The 25,070-nt window shown below is 45.0% G+C and overlaps 1 protein-coding gene across 1 annotated transcript; it reads right to left on the bottom strand.

Moving 5' to 3' along the window:
- Positions 1-5,633: 5,633 nt before the first annotated feature.
- LOC308294225 (uncharacterized protein) lies at positions 5,634-24,076 on the bottom strand (the record flags this gene model as incomplete). The annotated part of the gene is made up of 5 exons (XM_080736952.1): positions 5,634-7,395; positions 9,149-9,362; positions 12,647-12,856; positions 16,754-16,930; positions 23,600-24,076. The coding sequence occupies 5 exons, from the start codon at positions 24,074-24,076 to the stop codon at positions 7,217-7,219; spliced, it is 1,257 nt and encodes a 418-aa protein (XP_080593078.1). The 3' UTR covers positions 5,634-7,216.
- Between the last annotated feature and the right edge of the window lie 994 nt (positions 24,077-25,070).

Genomic DNA, 25,070 nt, shown 5'->3' with positions numbered 1-25,070 from the left:
TAGGGTTAGGGACCGGACTTTCGTCACCTCCGCGCAGCCAATCACAAGCTTCCGCTGCCTTAAGCCAGTTGCTTTTTTGATACACTCAACCTAAAAGACCTGTAAACTAGAATTGAATATTTCAATAATAACATTTTGTTGCTTGTTGTTTTCTTAATGTGTTAAGCCGCAGGGGGTCCGGGGGGGTAATCTGCCTAAAATGTATGGCACAAAATGACAATGATTGTGCCTAGTGTTCACCCACCAAATGTCAGCTAACCCCTGGGAATGCACAAATGATATGTATTTGGTCCACGGAGCGGCTCCATGGCCTGCCCATCCCAAAATATTTTGTTCCAGGGACCCCCAGAAGTAAATATTTGAGTTAACAAGACTGACCTATGACTGTCTTGATCCAAGGCTAAACAAGCGAAGCTTAAACCAGCGCCCTCCAAGTTACACCACTTTTTATGTCAAGGACCCCTAAATTGACACTTATTAGCCAATGGACCACCATGAATCACTGCTGAATCACCATGCCCATGTTAGTTAAAAAAAAAAAAAATCTCATGAGGCCCCCAGCCTGTGTGGGGCCCCAGGCGGCTGCCTATTTTGCCTGTATGGGCTGCACGGGCCTGAAACTAAGACTAGCCTACCTCCTTTATTTATTATGCACCCAAATACCCTTCATGAATTATTTTATTTCATGATGGCCCTACACTGTATCTTTTTTGCAATTATTCTTGAGTTAAATTGTCCCATTAGAAATCTAATCCACATGACTGGCAGGGGCGGCATAGCTCAGGGGTAGAGAAACTGGTGTTAGAGCACGAAGGGTATAAATCCCGAAGGGTTCCCAGTTCGAATCCGGGCTCCCCCTGAGTTAATGTCGAAGGGTCCTTGGGCAAGACTCTGAACCCCTAATTGCTCCCGGTGAGTAGGTTGGTGCCTAGCTCTGGTCCATCGCTTTCACCTCCCGCATTGCTCCCGGTGAAGCTCTGACAGACCCGTCGGGAAACGCATGGACTCGAGATTGTCGGCCCCTCCGAGCGCTCAATACCAGTCAAAATAAACAAAACCGTTTCACTACTCACCAAACCAAAGGTAGTTTTGCGTTGTTGAAAGTCTATTCTCCGCGGTGGTAAACCTCTCAGCACCCCACCTACTCTGTAAAATACATTATTTTTGTCATGAAATAAAACGCACACACCTCAGGCCACCTAGCGGCCACCGCAGATACAATGGTTCACAACCCGGAAATAAGCGGCGGTCGAGTTGGATGCACTTTATTTCATGCCAAAAATAATGTATTTTACAGAGTAGGTGGGGTGCTGAGGGGTTCACCACCGCGGAGAATAGACTTTCAACAGCGCAAAACGACCTTTGGTTTGGTGAGTAGTGAAACGGTTTTGTTTATTTTGACTGGTATTGAGCGCTCGGAGGGGCCGACAATCTCGAGTCCATGCGTTTCCCGACGGGTCTGTCAGAGCTTCACCGGGAGCAATGCGGGAGGTGAAAGCGATGGACCAGAGCTAGTTGGTGCCTTGCATGGCTTCCTCCGCCACCGGTGTATGAATGTGTGTGTGAATGGGTGAATGTAATGCACAATCTATGTAAAGCGCTTTGGATTAAAAGCGCTATATAAATGCACCATTTACCATTTATGACTGGCATAGCAGAAATAATAGAACAGAGAGAGGGGAAGAGAAGGGGAGACTTGTGGATATAATTATGCTCAGCTGCAGTTATTTTGTTACTAGTGACAAGAGGAAAACCTAAACATGCATTGCGTTCTACCTTTTCTTTGCTGACATCATTCCTGAAAATTGTGGGGCCCCCCTGCGAGGAGGGGGGTGGGGGCCCTTTTGCAAATGATGACGGAGTTATATCTGTTCAATGTTATATGAGTCATACATAAAGGTTTCCTATGTAAATAAGCTGAAAAGCTTACTAGGATCTCCTTTTAGTTGACCTTGTACCAGTGAACTGTACTGTCATGAAACTGTACCCTTTCCTATGCAAACTTCTAATAAAGTCTTCAATCAATCAATCTCTCTGGAAGAAGTTGCACATGAACTCTGCTGGCGGACTGAGGCGCTCCAACACGACCACTAGCTAAATGCTGGGTGCAGTAAATGTATATTCCTTTCTTGGTAAGGGAAAGCTAAAGGAGTGCTCATTAACTACATTCCACACAGCTGTGTGGAGACTGGGCCAGCAGGCGGGGGAGGGGGAGAGAGAATTAGACTGGAGCAGTAGGGAGCATTTGGGTGTGTGCTGTGTGGGGGCCCCCTCTGCTGGAGGCCCCCCTGCATTGCGGGGGTTGCGTGCCCCTCCCCTACGCCACTGCACACAGTGCTGCAAAGTGCATGATAATACTCGTCAATTCTGCGCTTCTTTATTAACTAATTTACTTTGCTCCATTGTTGGCTAAATGACGTTTCGTTTCGGCGTCTTTTGGGCAAATCTGAGCTGCAGTTCATCTAACTACTTTCGCCGTGGTTTCATCCACAATAAGCTATATATGTAAATGATATGTAAATGTAACCATTAAAGCAATAACACCACTCTGAAAACCGGACAATTAGGTGTCCGGCCAGAGGCTGAGCTGGGCAGAGGACAGCAGGGTCGGAAAAAAAACAGATCGCCCTGTGGGCGCTCAGGCACGACTGCTCTATATTTGATCAACATAAGGGGTTTAGTGGTGCTCAGGCAAGGGATGGGTATCGTTTGGATTTTTACCATTCCGGTTCCGGTTCTGCTTATCGGTTCCGGTTCCTAACGGTTCCTATTTCGGTTCCAAAATGGTTAAAAATATATATTTTTAGCTGAAACTGAATAGAGATTTTTTTTTAATTATATATACACACACATTATTTTTAAACATTCTTTATTTATTTATTTATTGGGTAATAAAAGGTAATATGTCTCCAGTTGCATAATTGCACATTTATGGCCTAATTGTGTTATTATTATTACTATAATAGGCCTGCCAATGTTTGGGGAGAATTCACTTTCAGTTTCATTTTAGCAACACACACACACACACACACACACACACACACACACACACACACACACACACACACACACACACACACACACACACAGTATCTTGCTGTGAACTCTAGAAGTGGCCCGAACTCTAGAGGTGAGTGGCCCGAAGGACCGCCGAACTTCAACACAGAGACGCTCCAGCGTTATGCTTCGACGCATCGCGGTGCTTGGATTGTGCAATTTGTGCTGTTTGTGCTGTCTTTTTTTTTTTGCGCATCACATCTAGGAACCGATAGGCAGTACCGACATTACATATATTTTTTGGGTACCCAGGAACTGTCATGTGTAAGGTGTCCAGTGTAGTCTGGGCTGACAGTCTTTCAGCAAAAACTGTACTGGGACAAAAGATTTGACAGTAGGCTAACAATTAATTGCCTATGAAATCAAGTCAATACTTTTGTACTTTTACTGACGTAGCCTATATGTTGAATTGAGGACTTTTGCGTGGTGTGGGGGTGGGGGCTGTATAGGCAAATTCGCGAGGTTGTTGTATAGACTGATTGATTGATTGAAGAGTTTAGCACTGTTTGCAATAGAAGACGTAGTTACAATACACAACATTGGCACACACACACGTCACAGTCCCATTCCGCGACCCACCCGTGGGTCGAGACCCAGTACTTGGGAAACAACAATGCTTAAAACATCATACACACGCAGTTTTTATAAACGCTGTCTGTATCTGTCGCTCTCTCTATCTCCGACACTCACTCACTCTCACACACACACACACACACACACACACACACACACACGCGCGACGCGAGCGAAAAGCGGTTGTCCGTGGTGTAACCTATAGGCCTACTTATTATAACTCTATGGGTGTAACACGTTGAAAAATTAAAAATATCCGAGCACATCGGTGCTTAATAATAAGTGAACTTTCCGACGGCGAAGTCCTTCTGATGGATTTTTCTTGGCTGTCAATGTCTCTATAGTCCAAAAAATCGCCCTGAACGTGAGACCACTCCCCCTATGAAACCAAGGCACAAAAGAGGGAGGCCTGGTGGGCTGTGGCGCTCGATTCCACATATTTGCTATAGCGAGGGCACTGCATAGGAGGAGAAAGCCTCGTGCCGCCCGCCCATCCACCTTCTGACACATTAATCGCCTTTCCCAAACCAAAGAAGGGGGGCGAAAAAGCGACTAGCAATGCCCACGGAAGGAGGAGCAGTTGATTCCACATGATCTACACGCTGAGCGGGGCGGCGCCCACTGACTTCAATAGAATACGTGGAGCCAGCCGAGAGAACCGCCCGCGTTTATCATCAAGGGACATTTATCCACTTTCCATTCTGACGTCACTGCCAAAGTGACTTCCAGGGGCTAGGCAAAGAAAGTATCAGCAAGAAGAGTCACCAACGTCATTTTAGGGCGTTTTAGGCTCCATGGGACGCCGCCTGGACGCCGCCATGACACTTTGGGTGGCGGAAGTGCTACCCAAAATAACATTAGCGTCTATGAGCACTTCGTCACTTCCGCCACCCAAAAGTGTCATGGCGGCGTCCCATGGTGTACCAAACTTCCGGGTGTTGTCCCTTCCTGCCTAACCTTCCTTGGGGCTAGGTAAAGACATTTTGCTATCACAAAATGTAAAAACAATCTCCCCATTTAAATAGTCAACCTTGATTGACAACCAGGAAGTGGATAGTGTAGCTCTACCTATGGTGGCCCCTGAGGCTCAGCTCTGACCGGCTACACATGCATGAAAAGGTTTGCAAGACAGACACACACACACACACACACACACACACACACACACACACACACACACACACACACACACACACACACACACACACACACACACACAAACACACACACACACACACACACACACACACACACACACACACACACACACACATACACACACGGGCAAAAATGTAATCACCTCCCGGTCTTCATCAGGCCTGGCAGAGATAATAGGCCTACGCTTTAGTAGGAGTAGCAGAGGCGACGTAGTAACCAGAAGGAGTATCAACATGATTTTGTTCTTCTGAATCTCTCTTTGGTGAACTGTTTGTCAGAATGAGGGTGAAATCCATTCCCACCAGTAAGGCAGGCCGGCAGTGACTGTTAGCAGGATACAGTAGGCCTAGCTGTGACCCTGAAAAATAGACTAAGCATTTTCCATCTCCACACATGTCTTGAATGAACCCATGGTGTTGTCTTCCCACGGACACTCTGGGTATCCAGTTACAGATTCCGCAGTCCTCTACCTCTCTACTTGAATGCATTCATAATATAATAGATTATACTGGAGTGGACTCCTAGTCCTATCATGTTCCTCTTGTCAAGTTGATGCACGTACCTGACGCAGTTCACATTTTGGACCAGTAGAGGGTAGTACTGCTCTATATTGGTTATTCTGAGAGGCAAAGAAACGTTTAATACCTGTATAAAGATTAAGATTAAAAAAGACTTTCTGCAGTATTTATTAAAGGCAGAGAAAATACCTATGTAAAATACTTACATATACAAACAAACAAAGAACATTTAGGCCCATATATATTTTATTAAACAAATTTAACAACAATTTACTTTGCATAAATAACACTTTCTGTATCACTTCAATCAGACCAGTGTGTACTGTGTACAAACAGGCTCTTGCTTGGCACTTGCCAATGGACATAAGGGCACAATAACAAATTCTATATTATAAACTTACCGACCGTCATACAAATATACTAATTTTAGTGATTTTTGATGAGCTGAGGTGAAAATGTGACATCGGATCCCTGCAAAATGCATTTAATAATGTGCACTGGAACACACATTAAATATACACAACCAATACAATCTTTGAAACAAGATGTTCATTTACGATAGAAAGGACACACAGATGTTCTCACACACAGGGCTGTCACAATTATTACATAATCGTCTAATCGCAATTATTTGACATAATCGCGATTATTTTTCATAATCGTCATAGTCGTTTCCATGTTGAAAAATGTTCATATATATTTTTTTAAAGTAAAAAAATAGTGGAAATAGCAGATCTACAACGCGTCGCATCGCGACGCGTTGTGAGCTTGTAGATCGGCTATTTCCACTATCAATATTCTTTTTTAAGTATAAAGTTGTCAAATATGTCAGTAATTTCTTTGTATATTTAGGTTGTGTCATATCTACCATGTGCAACCTCAAAGTCTACAAGCCATAACAGAAATGTAATTCTCAACGACAAACACACAATTAAATCGTTAATCGCAATTATTTGAGAGAAAATGAATCGTCATGTAAAATGTCATAATCGTGACAGCCCTACTCACACATTGTGAACAAACATTACATATGACAGAGGATAACCCAACACTAAATGTTTCAAGTTTCAGTTCCACAAAATATGCTTGTATCGTTTCGCCGTTTCACTCCTTCGTTGAATGCATCCCACACATTTGTACATTACTAATTAGCCTCATGAAGAAAGCCAATCATGATGTCACTGTCTCCCAGTGCACAAACCAAACCTAAAACAAATCACAAGCATGATCTGTTTGGCTCTTGCAGCAAATCATACACATAGACAGTAACTACAACAGGTCTAAGACACAGCTGTCTACAAACACTGGGCCAGGGACACTGGAAAACCTCGTCTGCCCTTCGTCTAAGTTCTGACACCTCTGAACTGCAAACGGTCAGCCACAACCTGGATGTTAAGTCAAAGATTCATTCTTCAACAATTACACAGTTACAGTAGCAAAACACCTCCTTGAAATCCATGTATTTCTCTGGACGTGACAATAGGCTCTGCCCCCCTCTTATCCACTTTTCGTGGAGAACTTCGGTAACAGAAAATCCGCAATAATATGTTGGTGTAAAAAGAGCCCACCAGCACAGTCCTGTTCTCAGTTATGGTCTCTCCACCAATTAACAATATCTGTTGGCATCAATCCAGTGCATGTTTATTGTGTTGGCCATCTGGGCACTTATATTACCCAGAATTATGGTAAGTCTCTGGTCAAATTCTCACATTCATTATCCTTATCTGCCTCGATAAGGTCAGGCACACACAACTGTATTCAGCACGTAATTGCTAGCGATCCATCTCACCACCGCTAACATGGCTCATAGCACTGTAAACACAAGCAAAGATACCGTCGTCCACCATCGTGACTCACACTCAGGTTCCATGAGCTGCGATACTACTCATTCTCCAGGTCCTGCTGCCATGTCACTCATACATGGACTGGAGCAGACCTGTCTGCTTGAAGGTCTCAGCCACCTGCCTGGTGTGCTGGATCTTAGCGGACAGGGCCTCCAGAACATCGTTCTGGTCAACAGCAGTGGCTGTCTGGTAGATAAAGGTCCCCAGGGACTCTAGTCCACGCATGCCCAGGTTCACCCCACAACCTGGAGAGGAGAGGAGAGGCAGAATGGCATCATGAATAATAGACATTATACAAAACAACTCAAACTAATAGGGGAAAAGAGATGTCCAACGCAGACTTCAGACGGTTGAAGGTAGAAGGTGCTCAACTTGAATCAGAGAGAATAATCCCTGGGCACTTCAGGAGAGACTACCCAGATATATCCCGGAGAACTCGACTGGTCAGCAGGTATTTATTATTTAGCAGGGGTGACAGACGTTTCGAGTGGCGTTTTCCTCAAACAGTTTGACTCTGAGCAAGATGCATGTCGAAACGTCAGTCACCCCTGCTAAATAATACATACCTGCAGACCAGTCGACAGCTCAAACTAATCTCAGAGATAGCCAGTTAATTGATTTAATAAGGGGTAATAACACCTTTTTGTGCAGAAATAACTTAAATTGTAGCCTTGGGGATACATTTAAGCTCTTAATGAAAGACATTGCAGGGAATATAAATAAGAATTAAAAGGCCACCAAATACAGCAGCTATTCACAGTTTGCATGTGAGCGTGCGTGCAAACTGTGAATCACTGCTGTACTTGGTGGCCTTTTACGCATACATACAAACACAAACACACATACCGTACATCTACTGTATACAGTGCAGCAAATTATCCTCTTCTGGTCTCTCTCGCACTTACTCTTTCTTTCAGCATAGGATGCTGCTCCTCAACAACCTGTCCTCTTTGTGCCAGCCAAACGAATGGCTTTCTGTTCTATAAATAGGGACCTTTGATGTTTTTCCTCATACAGTCATCATAGGAGACGACGTATGAATTTGAAAACTGCTTTCCGGAGGTAACAACTAGGAATGCACTCTGTCGAGGTTCCAACTTGCGTTGCGCGCACAAGTAGGCCATGTATGGCCTACTTGTGCGCAAGCGACATGGCCTACTTGTGCACAAGCAGAGCAAGCAAGCCATGAGGTGCGCTCACCACTGGCATCACCACTTTCAAAAAGAAACTGATATATTATGATATATGCCCATGCCAATGACATCACCACTGGCATCACCAGGAATACTGGTCCCTCATTGCCTGTTAGTGCTCCAGACATGAACGGGTTAAATGTCTAGCGTGCCGCTCGCAGGCTCCTATACGCTCCATTGTCTTATTTTGAAGGCCAGAAGTCCATTGCGTAAACACTTCCGGGTTGACGTCATGACGTCATTCAACGGGAGCGGTCGTCATCCCATGCCGTTTCTAAAATGGCCGATCGATGCCTTTGTTATTATGTTTTTGTAGCGAGAATCTAATGCCATCCTTGGCTTTAAAAGTGTTGTTTGGAGATAATGGACATTAAAGATGAGATCGGCCGTCGGCCTCCATGTTATGGGATTACTATTTTGTGCACGTGGATCCGTGATGATGATGAATCGGCGAGGCCGATCGTGCCCAGAGCTTCCGCCGGGCTATAGGGTGAGAACGCCAGCGTTACTCTATATACAGTATTTTACGCGAGTATACTCGGGATCAGCACTCTAAATACTTGAGTATTTTTCACGAGTATACTCGGGATCGGCTAGAAATGAGTTAATGATGACGTTGCCAGAGATGCTGGTACCTGATTGGGCTACGGTATTAAACAAGAGAGGACACCGACATACATACACACACACACACACACACACACACACACACGTAATAAGTAATACATATCTTATTCATATGCCCATCTACGTGTTTATCCTTATTCCAAACAATGACATTCAGCTGTGTTCTGTGCACAGATACCTGTGTCAAAATTGAGAACACGCGCCGCTTCGCCTTCCACAGTGACCGCCACGTTGTCTCCCTCGATGTACGCGGCGCTGACCCGTCTGTGTGACAACTGGATCTCAAACAGCCGACGGCTGCACTGCATGTGATGCAGCGTCAGGTCGTTGAGACGAGGCTCGACGTCTGTCTTGTAGGCGTTGAACGACTGGTGGAAGATGTTCTTCATGATCTGAGTAGAAGGACATGAAAGGATGACATTTCGTTTTTATTCTTTACGGTAGAGCAGTCCATTACTGAATGCACTGGTGTTTATTAGGGCTAGTGCATTAGTAAACAATCCCTCATAATAATGTACTGTATGTTTACTTAGCCAGATGTAATGTCAAATGAGTCTTTGACATCATTGAGCATCAACCGCATTAATTGCAATCTCTCCTAGGGATGGGACGATATGAAAATTTCATATCACGATTATTGTGACAAAAGAAATCGCGATTTACGATATTATCGCGATAATCAAAATCCATTATCCTGGGGTGGAACATTTGCCAAAAAAATAGCATATATAAAAGCTCACAACGCGTCGCAACGCGTCGCAACACTTCGGCAATTTTTTTGGCAAAGACATTTGATAGAGACTGAAAAAAGACTATCAAGTACATATATTATTAGTACCTTTTAACAATTATAGAGAGTTTAAGTGGTACCGGATATGGCAGCTCGGCAAATAAAAGGTGAATTTATCCCAGTGCATGACGGAGGACGATATCACAATATCACGAGTGTTTTTTATCACGATAAACGATAATATCGCACATCATCCCATCCCTACTCTCTCCTCGGTTTCTAGTCTTACTTTTGTCCTGTCTAAATAAACAATACAAAAACAACCTGTCCCCTCTGATTTTGTGCTGTTGTGTCAATTCTCCAGATACCGGCAAATTAGCCTCTTCTGGTCTCTCTCCCACTTACTCTCTTTTTCAGCATAGATCTGCTCTTCTTCATCCCAACCCAGCAGTCATCATTTACCAAGTAACCAAGGCTTACGTGTATGTGAGTCTGTGTGTTTGTGTGTTTGTGTGTTTGTGTGTGTGTGTGTGTGTGTGTGTGTGTGTGTGTGTGTGTGTGTGTGTGTGTGTGTGTGTGTGTGTGTGTGTGTGTGTGTGCGTGCGTGCGTGCGTGTGCATGTGTGTGTGTTTGTTTGTGAGAACGACATCCTTCGTCACACACCGTCTCCTAGCCTTGCTGCTGGCCTTGGTGTGTGGGCTGTTGTTGTAAAAAGAGTGTGAATGTTTGCGCTCTGTGTGGAATGAATGCCACCCACATAGCAACAGCAGTACCAAGGTTGGTCAGGCTGCGGTGCTGACTGCAGGCTGTGTGATCACACTAGGATTTTGACATCAGAAAGCCAGTCAAAATACCAAACTGCTCGGCAGCAGCATCTGCTCCTGCCGGCCATTGTGGGAGGACATGGAGGCAGCTGTAGGTGATGCTGATGAGAGGATTTACTCCCCGTGGTGTAACAGCAGGGTGCAGATGGCCTACTCTCACTCACTACTCTCTCTCTCTCTCTCTCTCACTCACTCACACACACACACACACACACACACACACACACACACACACACACACACACACACACACACACACACACACACACACACACACACACACACACACACAGATGATGTCTACTGGCTCCCTCTCTCTTTCCCCTTTTTATTCTGCTTTTGCCCTGCTGGTTCACATTCTCCTCACTTGGACACTCATGCGGGTGGGCACACACGTGCGCATGCATGCACGCACACACACACACAAAGACACGCATGCACGTACGTTAGGGCATTAACGACTTGTGATTTTTGGAAGTCGACTCGACTCAGTAAAAAGTTGAGTTGAAGTCGACTTTATTGTTTGATGACGTCATCACACTGTGTGAATGGGGGACAAAACCCGAAACCCTGTGCTCAATTCCATTGAAAAAACACAGTTGGAAAAGGATAGATCATTATTCCCTAGACAATAAGCAATCCTACGGTTTGAACGCTGTACACACGTACACATGGAGCAAAAATAATGATGAAAAAATATGTTTTTTTTTTCTTTTACTTTCGACTTTCCCTGGATGAAGTCGACTGAGTCGACTTGTCAACTTTTTGGTTAATGCCCTAACGTACGTACGGTACCTACATACACACACACTAACACACACACACACACACACACCAGAAATAATGCTAATCGTACAACAGTCCAAAGCCAATTAGCTGAGTGAATGTTGGAGATTAAGCAGGGTGGAGATCTGTGGCCTGTGTCATTAGGCCTTCTCTCCTCTATTAAGATGGAAATGTCATACAGTATATCAGCCTTGCCAAGCAGGCAGCAACGGCCCATAACTGGCCCAACATAAGAGGGAGCAGGAAACGGCCTGAACCCCAAATTAATTTCTCAACTCATTAAATTCATTTTTGGCGGTAATGTATTATTATTCAAACTCCTCTGTCCCTTTTCTGTCATTTCATTGCTACTGTATCTCTCAGGGGCAGAGTTCTGTATTTGCGCTGACTAAAGCCTAACCCATATCTCGTCACGGTCGGGCAGAAACCTTGTGTCTCCAAGTTTCAAATTTGTAACGCGAGGCGTTGTGTGCTTGTAGATCTGTTTTTTTCACTATTTTAAATCATTTAAAAAATGATAGGTACAAAACAAACGGTTTTGGACATACAAGGTTTCCATCCGACAATGACGATCTGTTTTGGCAATTGTGCAGCCGATGTGTCCAGTTTTGTGTCCAGAGTTTTTTTCTTTTTTTCTTTTTTACTGGATTTCCAGACCACTGCACGGCCTTCAAATCTAGTCCGCTGATAAGACCAATGGTCATTTGAAGTGTTAAATACTGCTCTAACACTGCTGTAGTGCCTCATATGTCAGTGTTTTTTTTTATTCTCATACCAGACCCTGAACAGTGTTTGTGCCAACTTTGGTACGGTTTGGAGAAATAGAGCACACGTTGCCCCTTGGGGGTCCCTGCATGTGGCCACACATGGCCCCTGGTGACTATTCTCATGACACTCTCTTGAACATTGGTTGTGCCAGGTTTGGTGTTGATCGGAGCAACCGTATGCCTGTGGCCCCTGGGGGCCCCTGACCTCAAGCCACAGTGTTTGTGCCAAGTTTGTTGTGGATCAGTCAGGGCAACTGACTGATCCGTTTGTGACATCCACTGTCCACCATCCACCATTAGGCCATTTTAATATAGGATGTTAAAACATAGATCAGATCTCCAAAGGGCACTGTTATGTTTAAGTTGATATATACTGAAGTTTGATATACAATATATACTTTTTTCAAATAAAATAAAGGTTAATTGTGTTTATTTTCATTTAATTGTAGGCTCAAACATCACTAATCATGGGTCTTGGTCCTAGGACTCTCCAAAATCAGGATCGGTATCTGACACAGATAACTGGCATTGATCGGGCTAGTATTGCATATAAAAACAGAGGGCCTTACAGAGGAGTTAGCGGTGTGCCGGAGGAAGCGGACCATCTTGGTGTCCGTGGTGGGACAGACCAGGGCCATGTAGCGGTTCCTGAACGTCCCGTAGATCTTCAGATGAAAGCCAGCCTTTGCCGCAGGGTTCCGATGCTCTCGGAGCGCCTCCACTCCGTAGGCAGACAGGTCAAAGTACAGGCTGTGGGCGCGGATCTCTGGAGTGGGCACCTGGAAGGGCGGGGGCGGGGAGAGAAGCAGAGGAGGTAGAGGAGAGAGAAAGGAATACAGGGCAGATGTTACTCGCCTAGATCAAATCAATTCACAGCCATAATGCAGTTTTACGAGCACCAGAGATGGGATTACTGTCATGTTTGCTGTCATCATTACAGCAATGAGATGTGTGTACATAAGCACTGCCACAAGGCCTTTGGGGCTCAAACAACAAGCTAATGCTATGAACTTAACTGCACACATAAATACTGTATGTTCTGTATGTAAATACTGTATGTTCTAACATACACATGTTACCGTTAGCACATTCTTAGGTGAAAATGATGGGGGGAAAAAACAGTATGATCATGCTAAAACACTCTCGCCTTCTCTCCTGAATCGCCTGCCTCCCCTCAAGTCAGAGCTGATCCCGTTTCCCATGACATAAACCAGACCAAATGGGATAAAGCAGCATTTTTGTCTATCGTCGTCAGGGGAGACGGACCAGGGATGCGGAGGGCCGTGTACGGGAGAGACAGAATGTGTGGAGAATGGAGATGGAAGGGGCGAGGAGGAGGGGTGGCGAGGTGGAATGGGAATGTAAGGCCAACAGGTCATATCCTAGGAGGCAAATTCAATAACTGGAGGATAACAGAGGAAGAGGGCCAATGAAGCCAGCTGCACAGATCCTGAGGAGAACATGATGTGTTCTCCTCCATGAGGAGGCTGTGATGACTGAAGGTAGTTTAATAGGGTGTAATCTCACTATTTATCAGCTAACTAATTGTTCTCTTACTGTCTGTGGGGCGGCTGTGTGGCGGCATAGCTCAGGGGTAGAGAAACCGTTATTAGAGCACGAAGGGTTCCCGAAGGGTTCCCAGTTCGAATCCGGGCTCCCCCTGAGTTAATGTCGAAGGGTCTTTGGGCAAGACTCTGAACCCCACATTGCTCCCGGTGAGCAGGTTGGTGCCTTGCATGGTTTCCTCCGCCACCGGTGTATGAATGTGTGCGTGAATGGGTGAATGTAATGCACAATCTCTGTAAAGCGCTTCGATTAAAAGCGCTATATAAATGCACCATTTACCATTTACTGTCTTCTCTTCTAAGTGACACAGTGGTAAAGCAAGGTACCGTAAGCTAAAGGTCGGTTTTCTTGTTTAGAGATACAAATGAAAAAATCACACCCAATGTGAAGTGAGCGGTGGTCGTGCTTGCATAACATCTTCAGACTAGGATTTAAGTCTAGGATGTACAGGCTATGCCACACACACACACACACACACACACACACACACACACACACACACACACACACACACACACACATTTTGCTATGGGAAAACCCTGAGGAAAAAGGCTACAGACAAACAAAATATGACATCACTAGACAAACATGATGCTACGCACACACATTTTGCTATGGCAAAACACTGAGGAAAAAGGCTACAGACACACGCACAGCCACTTATAGGAGCGGTTTGCACCGCTCAAAAAAAAGAAGAAAATACAGAAACGAGGCCTTCTTGGGTATCAAATTAAGAATTGACAGCCTTTGCTTGTGTCTTAAGAGCTATGCAGGAAATGAGATGGCTGCTGTGGTGAAGACTGTAATATAAGCTAGGTATCTTCCATCAGTCTAACGGGCTGTTAGGTTGAACCGCACCAATTGTTTTTGTCTCCAGGTTGTTTGAGTATATTTTTAGGGGCATTGTGCTGCAGATGTATTTCACATCTCTACATCTATAACCATCCCTCCTTTCTAGACGTCTGGGCTTTATCCCTGAGTCATCGCACCAGGAACCATCTGCTTATATTCATGACTGATGACCTTTGGCAAAGGATGTGAAAAACATCACAGCTGATGAATATGCTCCATATTCATATCCACCGGCAAGGGGGAAGAGAAGAAATGCTCGGTCCCAACTCCGAAGCAGGGAACAGTTGCTTTATCATTAGGCCTAGAATTATTGAATGCTTTAACCAGTGAAAAATAGCAGATATACACGCTCACAGCGCGGCACCGAGTGCCGCGCTGCGAGCTTGTAGATCTGCTATTTTTGAAAAATCGTGAAAATTATAATTTCGACCCGATTCTATAAGTGTCTTTTGAGTCCTTCTAAGATTTTTTGAAAAACCCTATGTTTCTATGTCAGCAATCTGGCCAGCCATCGCCAAAGAAAAGGTCCTTTTCACTTAACTGGAGCTCAGTTAGTCTGTTCTTGAGAGACTACTATGTCAGTGGTTCTCAGACTTTTTCATGTGAAGGACCCCCAAAATTATATGTATTTGGCCACGGACCCCCATCTCAAAATATTTAGTTCCAGGGACCACCCAGAAGCAAAATTTGAGTTACAAACGTTCCCTTTGAAAATACATATATATTCAAAGATTTGCACACATTTTCACGACTTTTTCAAAAATAGCAGATCTACAAGCTCACAGCGCGGCACTCGGTGCCGCACTGTGAGCTTGTATATCTGCTATTTTTCAATAGTTAAAGCGTTCAATAATCCTCGGCCTAAATTTAAGGGCTTGATATACTTTTATGGATGCAGTGTCACAAAGCGGGAAAAGATCTACAAGCTCACAACGCATGGCGGTGCGTCGCACCATGTCGCAGTGTATCGCGTTGTGAGCTTGACGCTGGCTATTTCGCATCAAAACTATCGATATAATGTAGTTGATGTAGCCTCATTCATACATTTTGATACTATAATTTGCAGTGAAAAATCGTCCTTGTTCCGGGGGAAAGGGTTTCTTTATCAGCACATATACAAGCTCACTGTGAGCTTGTAGATCTGCTATTGTTCAATAGTTAAAGCACAAAACAACGCGTAATAATGCGTTCCCGGTCTAAATGGGTTAAACCCCCTCCCCCTATGAAGAACATTCATGGAGGGCCCACCGTGAATCCTTGTACTCAGGGCGACGCCCCTGATGAGACACACGCCGAGTTTGAGACCAAACTGTCGGACACTTTCCGAATCACCAGTTCGTAAAAGAATTATAATAAATACCGTAAATCTGGGAATCAATTACATGAAAAAACTCACCGGTGTGTGACCTTTAATCCTAATTGATTCTCCGGCACCAGTTGACGACATGTGCAATGTTGTGCGCTAAAAACAGGGGAACCTGCTCACAAGACAAGGTGTTGTGAGCTTGTAGGTTGTCTATTTCCAACGTGCAACAACATTGTGCAGCGGAAGTATGAATTGGGCTTTACTGTCTGTCACCTGACAGTGTCGGAAGAGCAGCTGCGTCACTCGGGGTCAACGAGCGGTCTACAATAACGCCAGTAGTGCTGCAGATGGGGTCCAGCCAACCATTGATAGCCGACCGCTTTTATTAGTTAGTTATTGTGCTGGTCCAACGTTGCTGTTTGCTCAGACCGGCTCTCTGGGTCAAACTAAGTTAGCTCGCCTCTCCCACACAGCAATATCCTGTCTGTACTGTCCTCGCTCTGTTTACACAAGGCCCTCTCCCCTCTCCACAACCTGTTTGTTATTACCTAAGTGTGTGTGTGTGTGTGTGTGTGTGTGTGTGTGTGTGTGTGTGTGTGTGTGTGTGTGTGTGTGTGTGTTAAGTGAGAGTGCATCCATTAGCGTCTTTGTGTGTGTGTGTGTGTGTGTGTGTGTGTGTGTGTGTGTGTGTGTGTGTGTGTGTGTGTGTGTGTGAGAGAGAGAGAGAGAGATTGAGTGCAGTCATTAGTGTGTGTTTTGAGAGTGTGTGCATGTTTTGGTGTGTGTCTGTGAGAGAGTGGATCCATTTGCGTCTGTGTGTGCACGCACGCACGCACGCGCGTGTGTGTGTGTGTGTGTGTGTGTGTGTGTGTGTGTGTGTGTGTGTGTGTGTGTGTGTGTGTGTGTGTGTGTGTGTATGTGTGTGTGTCCATTAGTGTGCAAGTGTCCAGACCTGTCTCTGGTCCAGTCTCTCTATAGTGGCGTTAGCTCCGTAGGCGTGGCAGGATTCCACAGTGTAGTCAGAGCTGATGCCCAGCACAGAGCAGGAGTCACCGCACGAGCCGTCAGCCACCACGATCACACGCGGCCAGTCGCTGCGCGGCATGCGACGGAGGTACTCCTCTGTGAACTGAGAGCACAAAGGAACACAGTCAGATCCTGAGCGCTCATGTTTCTATGCCAGTGGTGCTCAAACATTTTCATGTGAATTCAGGTCCATGGCCAAAATAATATGTATTTGGCCATGGACCCACATCTCAAAATATTTAGTTCCAGGGACCCCCCAGAAGCTAAGTTACAAATGTTCGCTTAAAAATTATATATATATTCAAAGATTTGCACACATTTTCACAACTTTTCAAAAATAGCAGATCTACAAGCTCGCAGTGCGGCACTCGGTGCTACGCTGTGAGCTTGTATATCTGCTATTTTTCAATAGCTAAAGTATAAAATAATTAAGGCCCCTCCACCTTGGTCCCTAGTAACTCAGTCCCACTCCCCCCCCGCCCCCCCCCCCCCTTGTGACGCCCCTGACTCTGCGAGGGTACAAAAATTAACAATCAGGATTTTACAGTGAACAGCTGAGTGAGGGTTGGAAATAATAGACGACGATTATTCACACACAGTGGCTGTTTTACTCTAATGTATACAGTATGACTGACTGCTTCTGTCAAACACTTTCTCACCACCCGAGTGTGACGTAAAAGTAAGAGTGGGTGGCTGAAAATGGTAAATGGTGCATTTATAAAGCACTTTTTATCCAAAGCACTTTACATAGATTACATTCACCCATTCACACACACATCCATACATGGGTAGCTGAAAATGGTAAATGGTGCATTTATAAAGCACTTTTTATCCAAAGCACTTTACATAGTTTACATTCACCCATTCACACACACATCCATACACCGATGGCGGAGGAAACCATGCAAGGTTCCAACCTGCCCATCGGGAGCAATATAGGGGTTCAGAGTCTTGCTCAAGGACACTTCGATACTAACATTGGCGGAGCCCGGGATCGAACCGGCCACTTGAGCCACTGCCAAACCTGGTAGAGCAAATTACCTGGCTGGCTGGGAATTGAACCATGGACTAAAATTTTAAAAAAGGGTGTTAAGGGTTTGATGTCTTGCCAGGGGGATTCAGGGATCAAACTGGGAAACTTCCCATTTATTTTCCAAGTGGTTGCTCTACCACCTGAGCCACTAACACCCATGTTCATGTTTATATGAGCCACTGAAGTGGGTTTACAAGGCCTGAGTGTACCATGCAAGCATCACATCCAGTAAATGGACAGAAATAAAGCTAATATAAATACAAATTGTATTAACATTAGCTTATTTCTGTCCTTGTATGTATTGCTGCTCTTTAGTACAATAGTAGCGTCTAGATCAGGGGTGGGCAACTTTGATGATGGAGAGGGCCACTATATTTACACATTTAGTTCAGAGGGCCACATTGCATATACTTTCGGGCAAAACCTCTCATATCTGTATTTTATTTTTTTTGTAAAATGAATGCCTTACTTCATCATTCTATGTCACACAAAAGTAGCAAAAATAGACGATCTACAAGCTCAAAACGCGTCGCAGTGGGCCGCGTTTTGAGCTTGTAGATCTTCTATTTTTTTGCAATTGTTTTAATTGGAATCCTGAATTATTATATATTTTTTTCAAATGCATTTAGTTATACTTATGTCAACTTTATGAACTAAAATACCAATACATTGGACATAAAAAGACAATAAAATAATAATAGTACAAGTCGTTAAGCTAATAATGAAGTAATTGAAGCGGGCCATGTTTGGAATCAGTATTCTGATATCAACCTGCGGGCCGCATTAAGTGAAAGTGGGGGCCGCATGTGGCCCCCGGGCCGCCAGTTGCCCATGTATGGTCTAGATCCTGCAACAGACTGAAGAGAGAGAGAGTGAGTTAGGGAAAGAAAGAAAGACAGAGAATGAGGGGGCAGTGCACCATACATCCAAACTGAGAGTGCCTCCTGGGGCTATATCAGCTGAGCACCCAAAAGAACTACGTACGTTTAATCCTTTAAGACTGCAGAGAACAGGTGCTTCACAAAAGCCCTTCTCTGCATTCAAAATACCTCACAAAACCTACAGGCTGGGAGGGAAAAGAATCAATCATTAAACACAATGTTCTGCGCAACCAGGAGGAAATGGGTGACTTGGCAGTTACTCTAAACGAAACGGAAGTTTGGCGCGATCAAAGTGACCTTGTCCACCATGACTGGGCAGCCGGGACTCCTGCAGCAGTGATGAGACACTGGGTGAGGAGAGGTAAGAGGAGCTGCTGGCCACGGAAGTGATGACTAGTAACACATTACTGTGCAATGAACTGTGCACCTCACAGTTGCAAAATGTTTTATATGATGTTGTCTATCAGGGCGTTGTTTGATCCTGTGGTGTGCCACCGGATGAAACAATGAAACAAAGGAGCCACTTTGAGTTGTGGTTTTGGTTAGCTCTAAAGATTCCCACATAGCATCTACCCTAGCTTGATAGATACACGACATAGGCCTAGGTTAAATGAATCTTCTGAACTTGCACAATATTCATTCAAACCTTTACATAGAGGACAACATAACCATACAACATCTTTCTAGTGTGTGTCGCATGGCGAAAATAGCTGATCACGACACGTTTTGAGCTTGTAGATCTGATATTTTCACATTTTGGACAAATTTGTAATTTGTTCAAAGTATTTGAAAACTTTGGATAATTATTGTCTCTGCCAGGCCGTGTGTCTGTCCGTCTGTGAGCAACTAACATCCGCCCGGCACCGTTGGACGGTCAAACGATACTCCTTGGAGGCGTAAGTAAAAACCTCTGCCCCAAATTTCTCGAATGGCCAGTAGCATCACCCCACCAGGAGGCCAATTGTTGCAAAATAAATATTTGACTGTGGTGACACCGCAGTCTAACAATTATTCTGTTTTTAGAGGCTTTCTTTCTTTGCAAAAAAAAGGGCCTTTCTGCTAAATGTGGGGATGTGACCTTTGTGACATTGGTGCTAATAGCGTTAGCGTGTGGGCTATATTGTTTACTCTTAGATACAATGGAGCAGCACGAATGGTGGGCTCACACAAATCAGTATTATCTCTGGATAATGATGTATAAGTCTGATTTTTCAGATCCCATTCCAAGTGGTTATGACAGGGGTCTTCAACGTATTCAGGCCAAGGACCCCTTAGTTGAGAGAGAGATTAAGCAGGGGCCCAACAACCTTTTCATAGATTCCATATATAGGCCTAGTTTCATTGTTTGACAGCAGAATCATCAGTGTATTTTGGATTCATGTCAATTTGTCTTTTCAGATATTTAACCACTTGAACCGTCAATAAGTAATAAACTTGACCTTACTGTACTTACAGTACTGAATCTGCTCTTTTTCCCCTACACCAAACCTTACTGTACTTACAGTACTGAGTCTGCTCTTTTTCCCCTACACCAAACCTCCACGTTGTGAGCTTGTAGATCAGCTATCGGCTAAAGTTCTCAGAATATGGATGGAAGGGTTCAAGTGGTTAATAAAAAAGGAGAAAAGGGTTTCTATCACACAACAATTTGGAGGAACCCCAGTAGTAACTCTGAGGACCCCCTAGGGGTCCCGGACCCCCTGTTGAAGACCCTTTAGCTATGATCAAAGTGTTGCCGGCTCTGGGTAGGCAACTCGGCCTGGCGGAACCTGTGCTCTGAGCTAGCACACTAGCACACTTTTCTACTTGTTTTCAACTTTTTTACTCTTCAACTACTCCAACAACTACTGCCGCCCCCATCCAAATCTAGTCTCTACCTCAAAGTCAGTCAAATCTTATAAGCAGGAAAATGTTAATGGCTTAAAGGAGTAGTTCACCCCCAAAATGACTTTTTTTTCTATTGATTACTCATGACATGGAGACTTGAGTTCAATAATATTTTTAGTTCCTAAGAAGTAAAAAAAAAAAAAAAAAAAAAAGACGGTTTCCCCATCCAGTGCCATGCATTCGGGGTCCCCATCCGGAATCAATGGGGTTAAATTTACTGTTTTAGGAATGTGACAAATACAGAAAAATATTATTGAACTAAGACTCTATGGCATGAGTAATCAATAGGGGAAAAAAGTCATTTAACAGCACAGGAGACATGACCCTCTTCTTTGGGTCCTTGGGAAAAATGTGACTTCCTTAACACGATTCTGTCCATCATTTGTCAAATGTTCACCTCTTAAATGTTCTGGTCAAATATGAGATAGAATGTCCTATTACTATACTAGTAAAATGAAAAAGCTTAGCACAGGGCTTTGCTCACAGCATCTCACACTAAAGACCATTACTGTACATGTTTTTGCACTTCCATCTCGTATCCCATCTTGCTGCACAAATCCTTTCAGGATTACTTCTTATCCTCTTTTGATTTAAGCACTGTTCTCTTGTACATTTGAATTGGATTTTCCTTTACTGTGACGTTCTAGCATGCACACAGTATAAATATTCAGTGTTGATTTGACTCTGTGAGTGCATAAATGGAACCAAATGGAAATGGACCTGTATGGGTCCTGTGGTCCAATTGACTCACTTTGTAAGGGTCTGTTCGGTTCCATGTGTACACCCTCAGAGTTCCAATGAACACTCAGGACTTCACAGTGTGTCTAGACCAATCATTCTGACTTTCCACTGGCCTTAAAAAGCTCACTGAGGAATGGCCTCAGGGTCTACTCTCAGACTAACATTATTCACTGTGGTCTACAGTATGTAAGGACACATCGGGTGGTAAGGAGAGGTTTTGGGAGATTTGTTGAATCCAAAGCCCTAATCTACAGCAGCGCTGATGTTATGTAAGTATGTTATATTGGGTCTCTGGGATGTCATATGAAACACTGGTTTCTCTTGCCATAGAAATTTACAGTCAGCCATAAATCAAAGCACTGCCTGACAAGGAAGATACATTCAGTGTGTTTACGTCTGCCCTGAGGGTTAAACTGGCTCATAGCGAGACCCATAAATAAAGTGGAAAATAGCAGCGTTCTTTCATGGACAGATAAAGAGTGTGTGCTGTTGGGCTGCAGCCCTTTTCTGTTTGAAACCCCCAATGACTTGTTTTCATTCACTGGTCCTGTCACCATCTATGCTGATGGCTATCGGACCCTTGCCTGACTCAGCACCCACACGCATGCACGCACGCACGCACGCACACACCAGTAAGACTCCCTAATCGGGAGATAAGCGACCGTAGGTCGCTTATCTCCACAAATAGGGCAAAAATGTGTTTTTCCTAAATCTTCCTGATCCATGTTGATGACATGAGTGTAGACATGCTGTGTAGTGATTTTCGTGATTTTAGGGCAAAATCTGTAGGAGTTACGGCATTTTATGTGAGCTGCAGTGGAGGGGGTCCTCCACTGGGGGCGCCACCACTTTTGCATCCGTTCTGGAGCACCAGGAGTGGGTGGTCCCCAGGAATTCCCCGTGAGCAGCCCCGTTGGGGTGGTCATTTGTGCACATTTGGTCATTTTTTACACCTGGGGGTCCCCCAGGGTCCTGGGGGTCCCTGGAGCTCCGGGGGTCCTTGGAGGTTGTAGTTTGACAGGTAAGGAGTGTGTGTGCAAAATGTCGCATGGATGGGGGCAACGGTTGTGCAGATAGGAGCAGGGCAAAATTAGACCTGGGGGTCCCCCAGGGACCTGGGGGTCCCTGGAGCTGCGGGGGTCCTTGGAGGTAGTAGTTTGGCAGGTCAGGAGTGTGTGTGCAAGATTTGGCGTGGATGGGGGCAACGGTTGTGGAGATATGAGCAGGGCAAAAGTGTGACATGTGACTGACGGACTGACGCACGGACAGCCGGTGGAGGTTTTGATAGTAAATGCGACCTACGGTCGCAACAAACACACACACACACACACACACACAGGCAGACCCCTGGTTTAGATCGTTGGCACCTAACTGGCGAGGATCAGGTTTTGACAGAGGGACAGTGAGGAAACATCAACAATACCCCACGCCCAGTGGCTGAAATGTGATGTAGTGGCGGATAATTTGAGTCCCCCCCCCCCCCCCCCTCTATTTCTGTAATATCGATATACACACACTGTATGCTGTGTGTACATGTACAGTATATAGCACAAATCAAAGTAGTAAGTCATATAACAAATCATAATTGTATGACAGTTACTGTTAGAGTGGAATATCATTTTCAATCATCTCTATGTATAGCTTAGCCTATTACCTATTGATAAAGGTAAGCATTATTTAGGACTAGGCCACCACTTAAAGCTAGATCTACAAACTATGATTGGGCAACTGACTGACTGACCACTCAACCAGTGGTCCGGGGTCCTTGAGGGGGTTCCAGGTGGTCCCCAGCTAAATGTTGGAGAGTTGGTAACCAAATGGACCCATTTGGTCCACATATGTCCATTTGGTTTCATTTCACCCACTCAAGAGTTAAATTATTGTTAAACATCTGCATTACTTAATTTACAAGAAGTCTACACACTTGGAGAATGTAGAAGTTACATGTAGAAGATTTTGATCAACATTTGCCTGTTATCTCTCCTATACCACATCAATACAGAATGGAATTGTGGACAACATCTTAGACACAGATGACAAAATATTCTCAGACCAAGTTTTTGATCTGGTCTGTGGCTCAAATGCCTAATAAATAACGGACCATATGTGAAAAGGGTTGCAAACCACCGGCATGGGAGCCTGATTTACTGTTTTCCTGGGCTGCAGAGGTAATTAAGTGGTAGTGGCACACAGGCTATAAAAGCTCTCGGGCAGCAGAGGGAGACTGTACCTTGGTGCCCAGCTTCACTTTGACGTCCACCTTCTGCCTCTTCTGCTCCAGGATGCTCAGGAGGTACTCCTGAAAGACCCCGATCTTGGTGAAGAAGTGCTCGTTGTGCCAGCACCCCTCCACGTTATCGAAGTCGACCCCGAGTCCCAGCAGAAACTCCACGCTCGCGGGGTCCAGGGCGATCTGCTGGGGGCGGCAGAGCAGGGCTGTCCGGTACCTCTCGTCCAGCACGGTCAGTTTCAGCACCTTGCCCGAGCGAACAGCGACGAGGGCGGCCGTCAGCCCTATGGGTCCCGATCCGATGATCAAAACCGGTATCCTCGCCCGCCACTGCCTGATGCCGTCCAGGCTTACTTTCACCATCGAGTACACGATCACTGCCACCAGCGTGCTGAACGCTGTGTCGTAGGCTAGAGCGCGGTACTTTTCCTCCGCACTGACTCCAGCGTTGTTGTTGCCTGTCTGCAGCCCGTCCATGCTGTGCGTGCGGACAAATTGTGTTTGTGTGTGATTGTGCCAAGAGTGGTTTTGCGATGATGATGAGCGCCAATAATATGTTAATGTCGCCTCATCATCGTCATCCATGCATTCATTCACTAAGAGGAGAGAGAGGCAGGCACTTGCTGCTCGCACACAAATCCGAGCGCAAAACTGCTGCGTACTGCCGCAAGTTGTGCTCGCAGCAGCAGCAGCAGCACCTTGGATGTAATGCCTTTTCTCACACTCTCCTGTGGGCTGTAATTGGCTGTAAGTTTAGAGGGCGTGTGAACGAATAGCTCCCAGCCAAAGCAATGACCTATTCCTATTAGATCATCTCTGAGTTTGCAGAGTTCATGGATAAAAGGCGATTTTAATACAGAAATTCTAAATGTATTAACAAATATATATAGCTTATTTAAGCCACAGGGGATGGACGTATCATCCCCCTCTCTCTATAGTCCACACACACACACACACACACACACACACACACACACACACACACACACACACACCTTAGGAACATTGCTAAACTTAGATCAATTGTCACGTACCCCGAACTGGAAATGATCATTCATGCTTTTGTTTCATCTCGGCTTGACTACTGTAACTCACTTTTCACGGCTGCCTCAGCAAAACCTCCATGGACCGCCTACAACTAATCCAAAATACTGCCGCCAGACTTCTCACCATGCAGGTCCAGTAGAAGGTGCCACATCACCCCTGTCCTGGCCTCCCTGCACTGGCTCCCCATTAATTTCAGGGTCCAGTTCAAAGTCTTAGTGCTCGCGTACAGAGCTCTGCATGATCAGGCTCCGAGCTACTTAAAAGATCTGGTCGATCGTTATGAGCCTGAAAGGGCCCTAAGGTCTGCTGAGCAGGGTCTGTTAATAGTTCCAAGGACTCATTTAAAAACCAAAGGTGATAAGGCTTTTCAAGCTGTTGCCCCCAAACTTTGGAACGCTCTTCCACAAGCCTTGAGATTTGCAGC

This window comes from Nannobrachium achirus (genome assembly GCF_963921795.1).
Source record: "Nannobrachium achirus genome assembly, chromosome: 11".
Classification (NCBI taxonomy): Eukaryota; Metazoa; Chordata; class Actinopteri; order Myctophiformes; family Myctophidae; genus Nannobrachium; species Nannobrachium achirus.
This window is presented reverse-complemented; position numbering and strand designations above follow the sequence as displayed.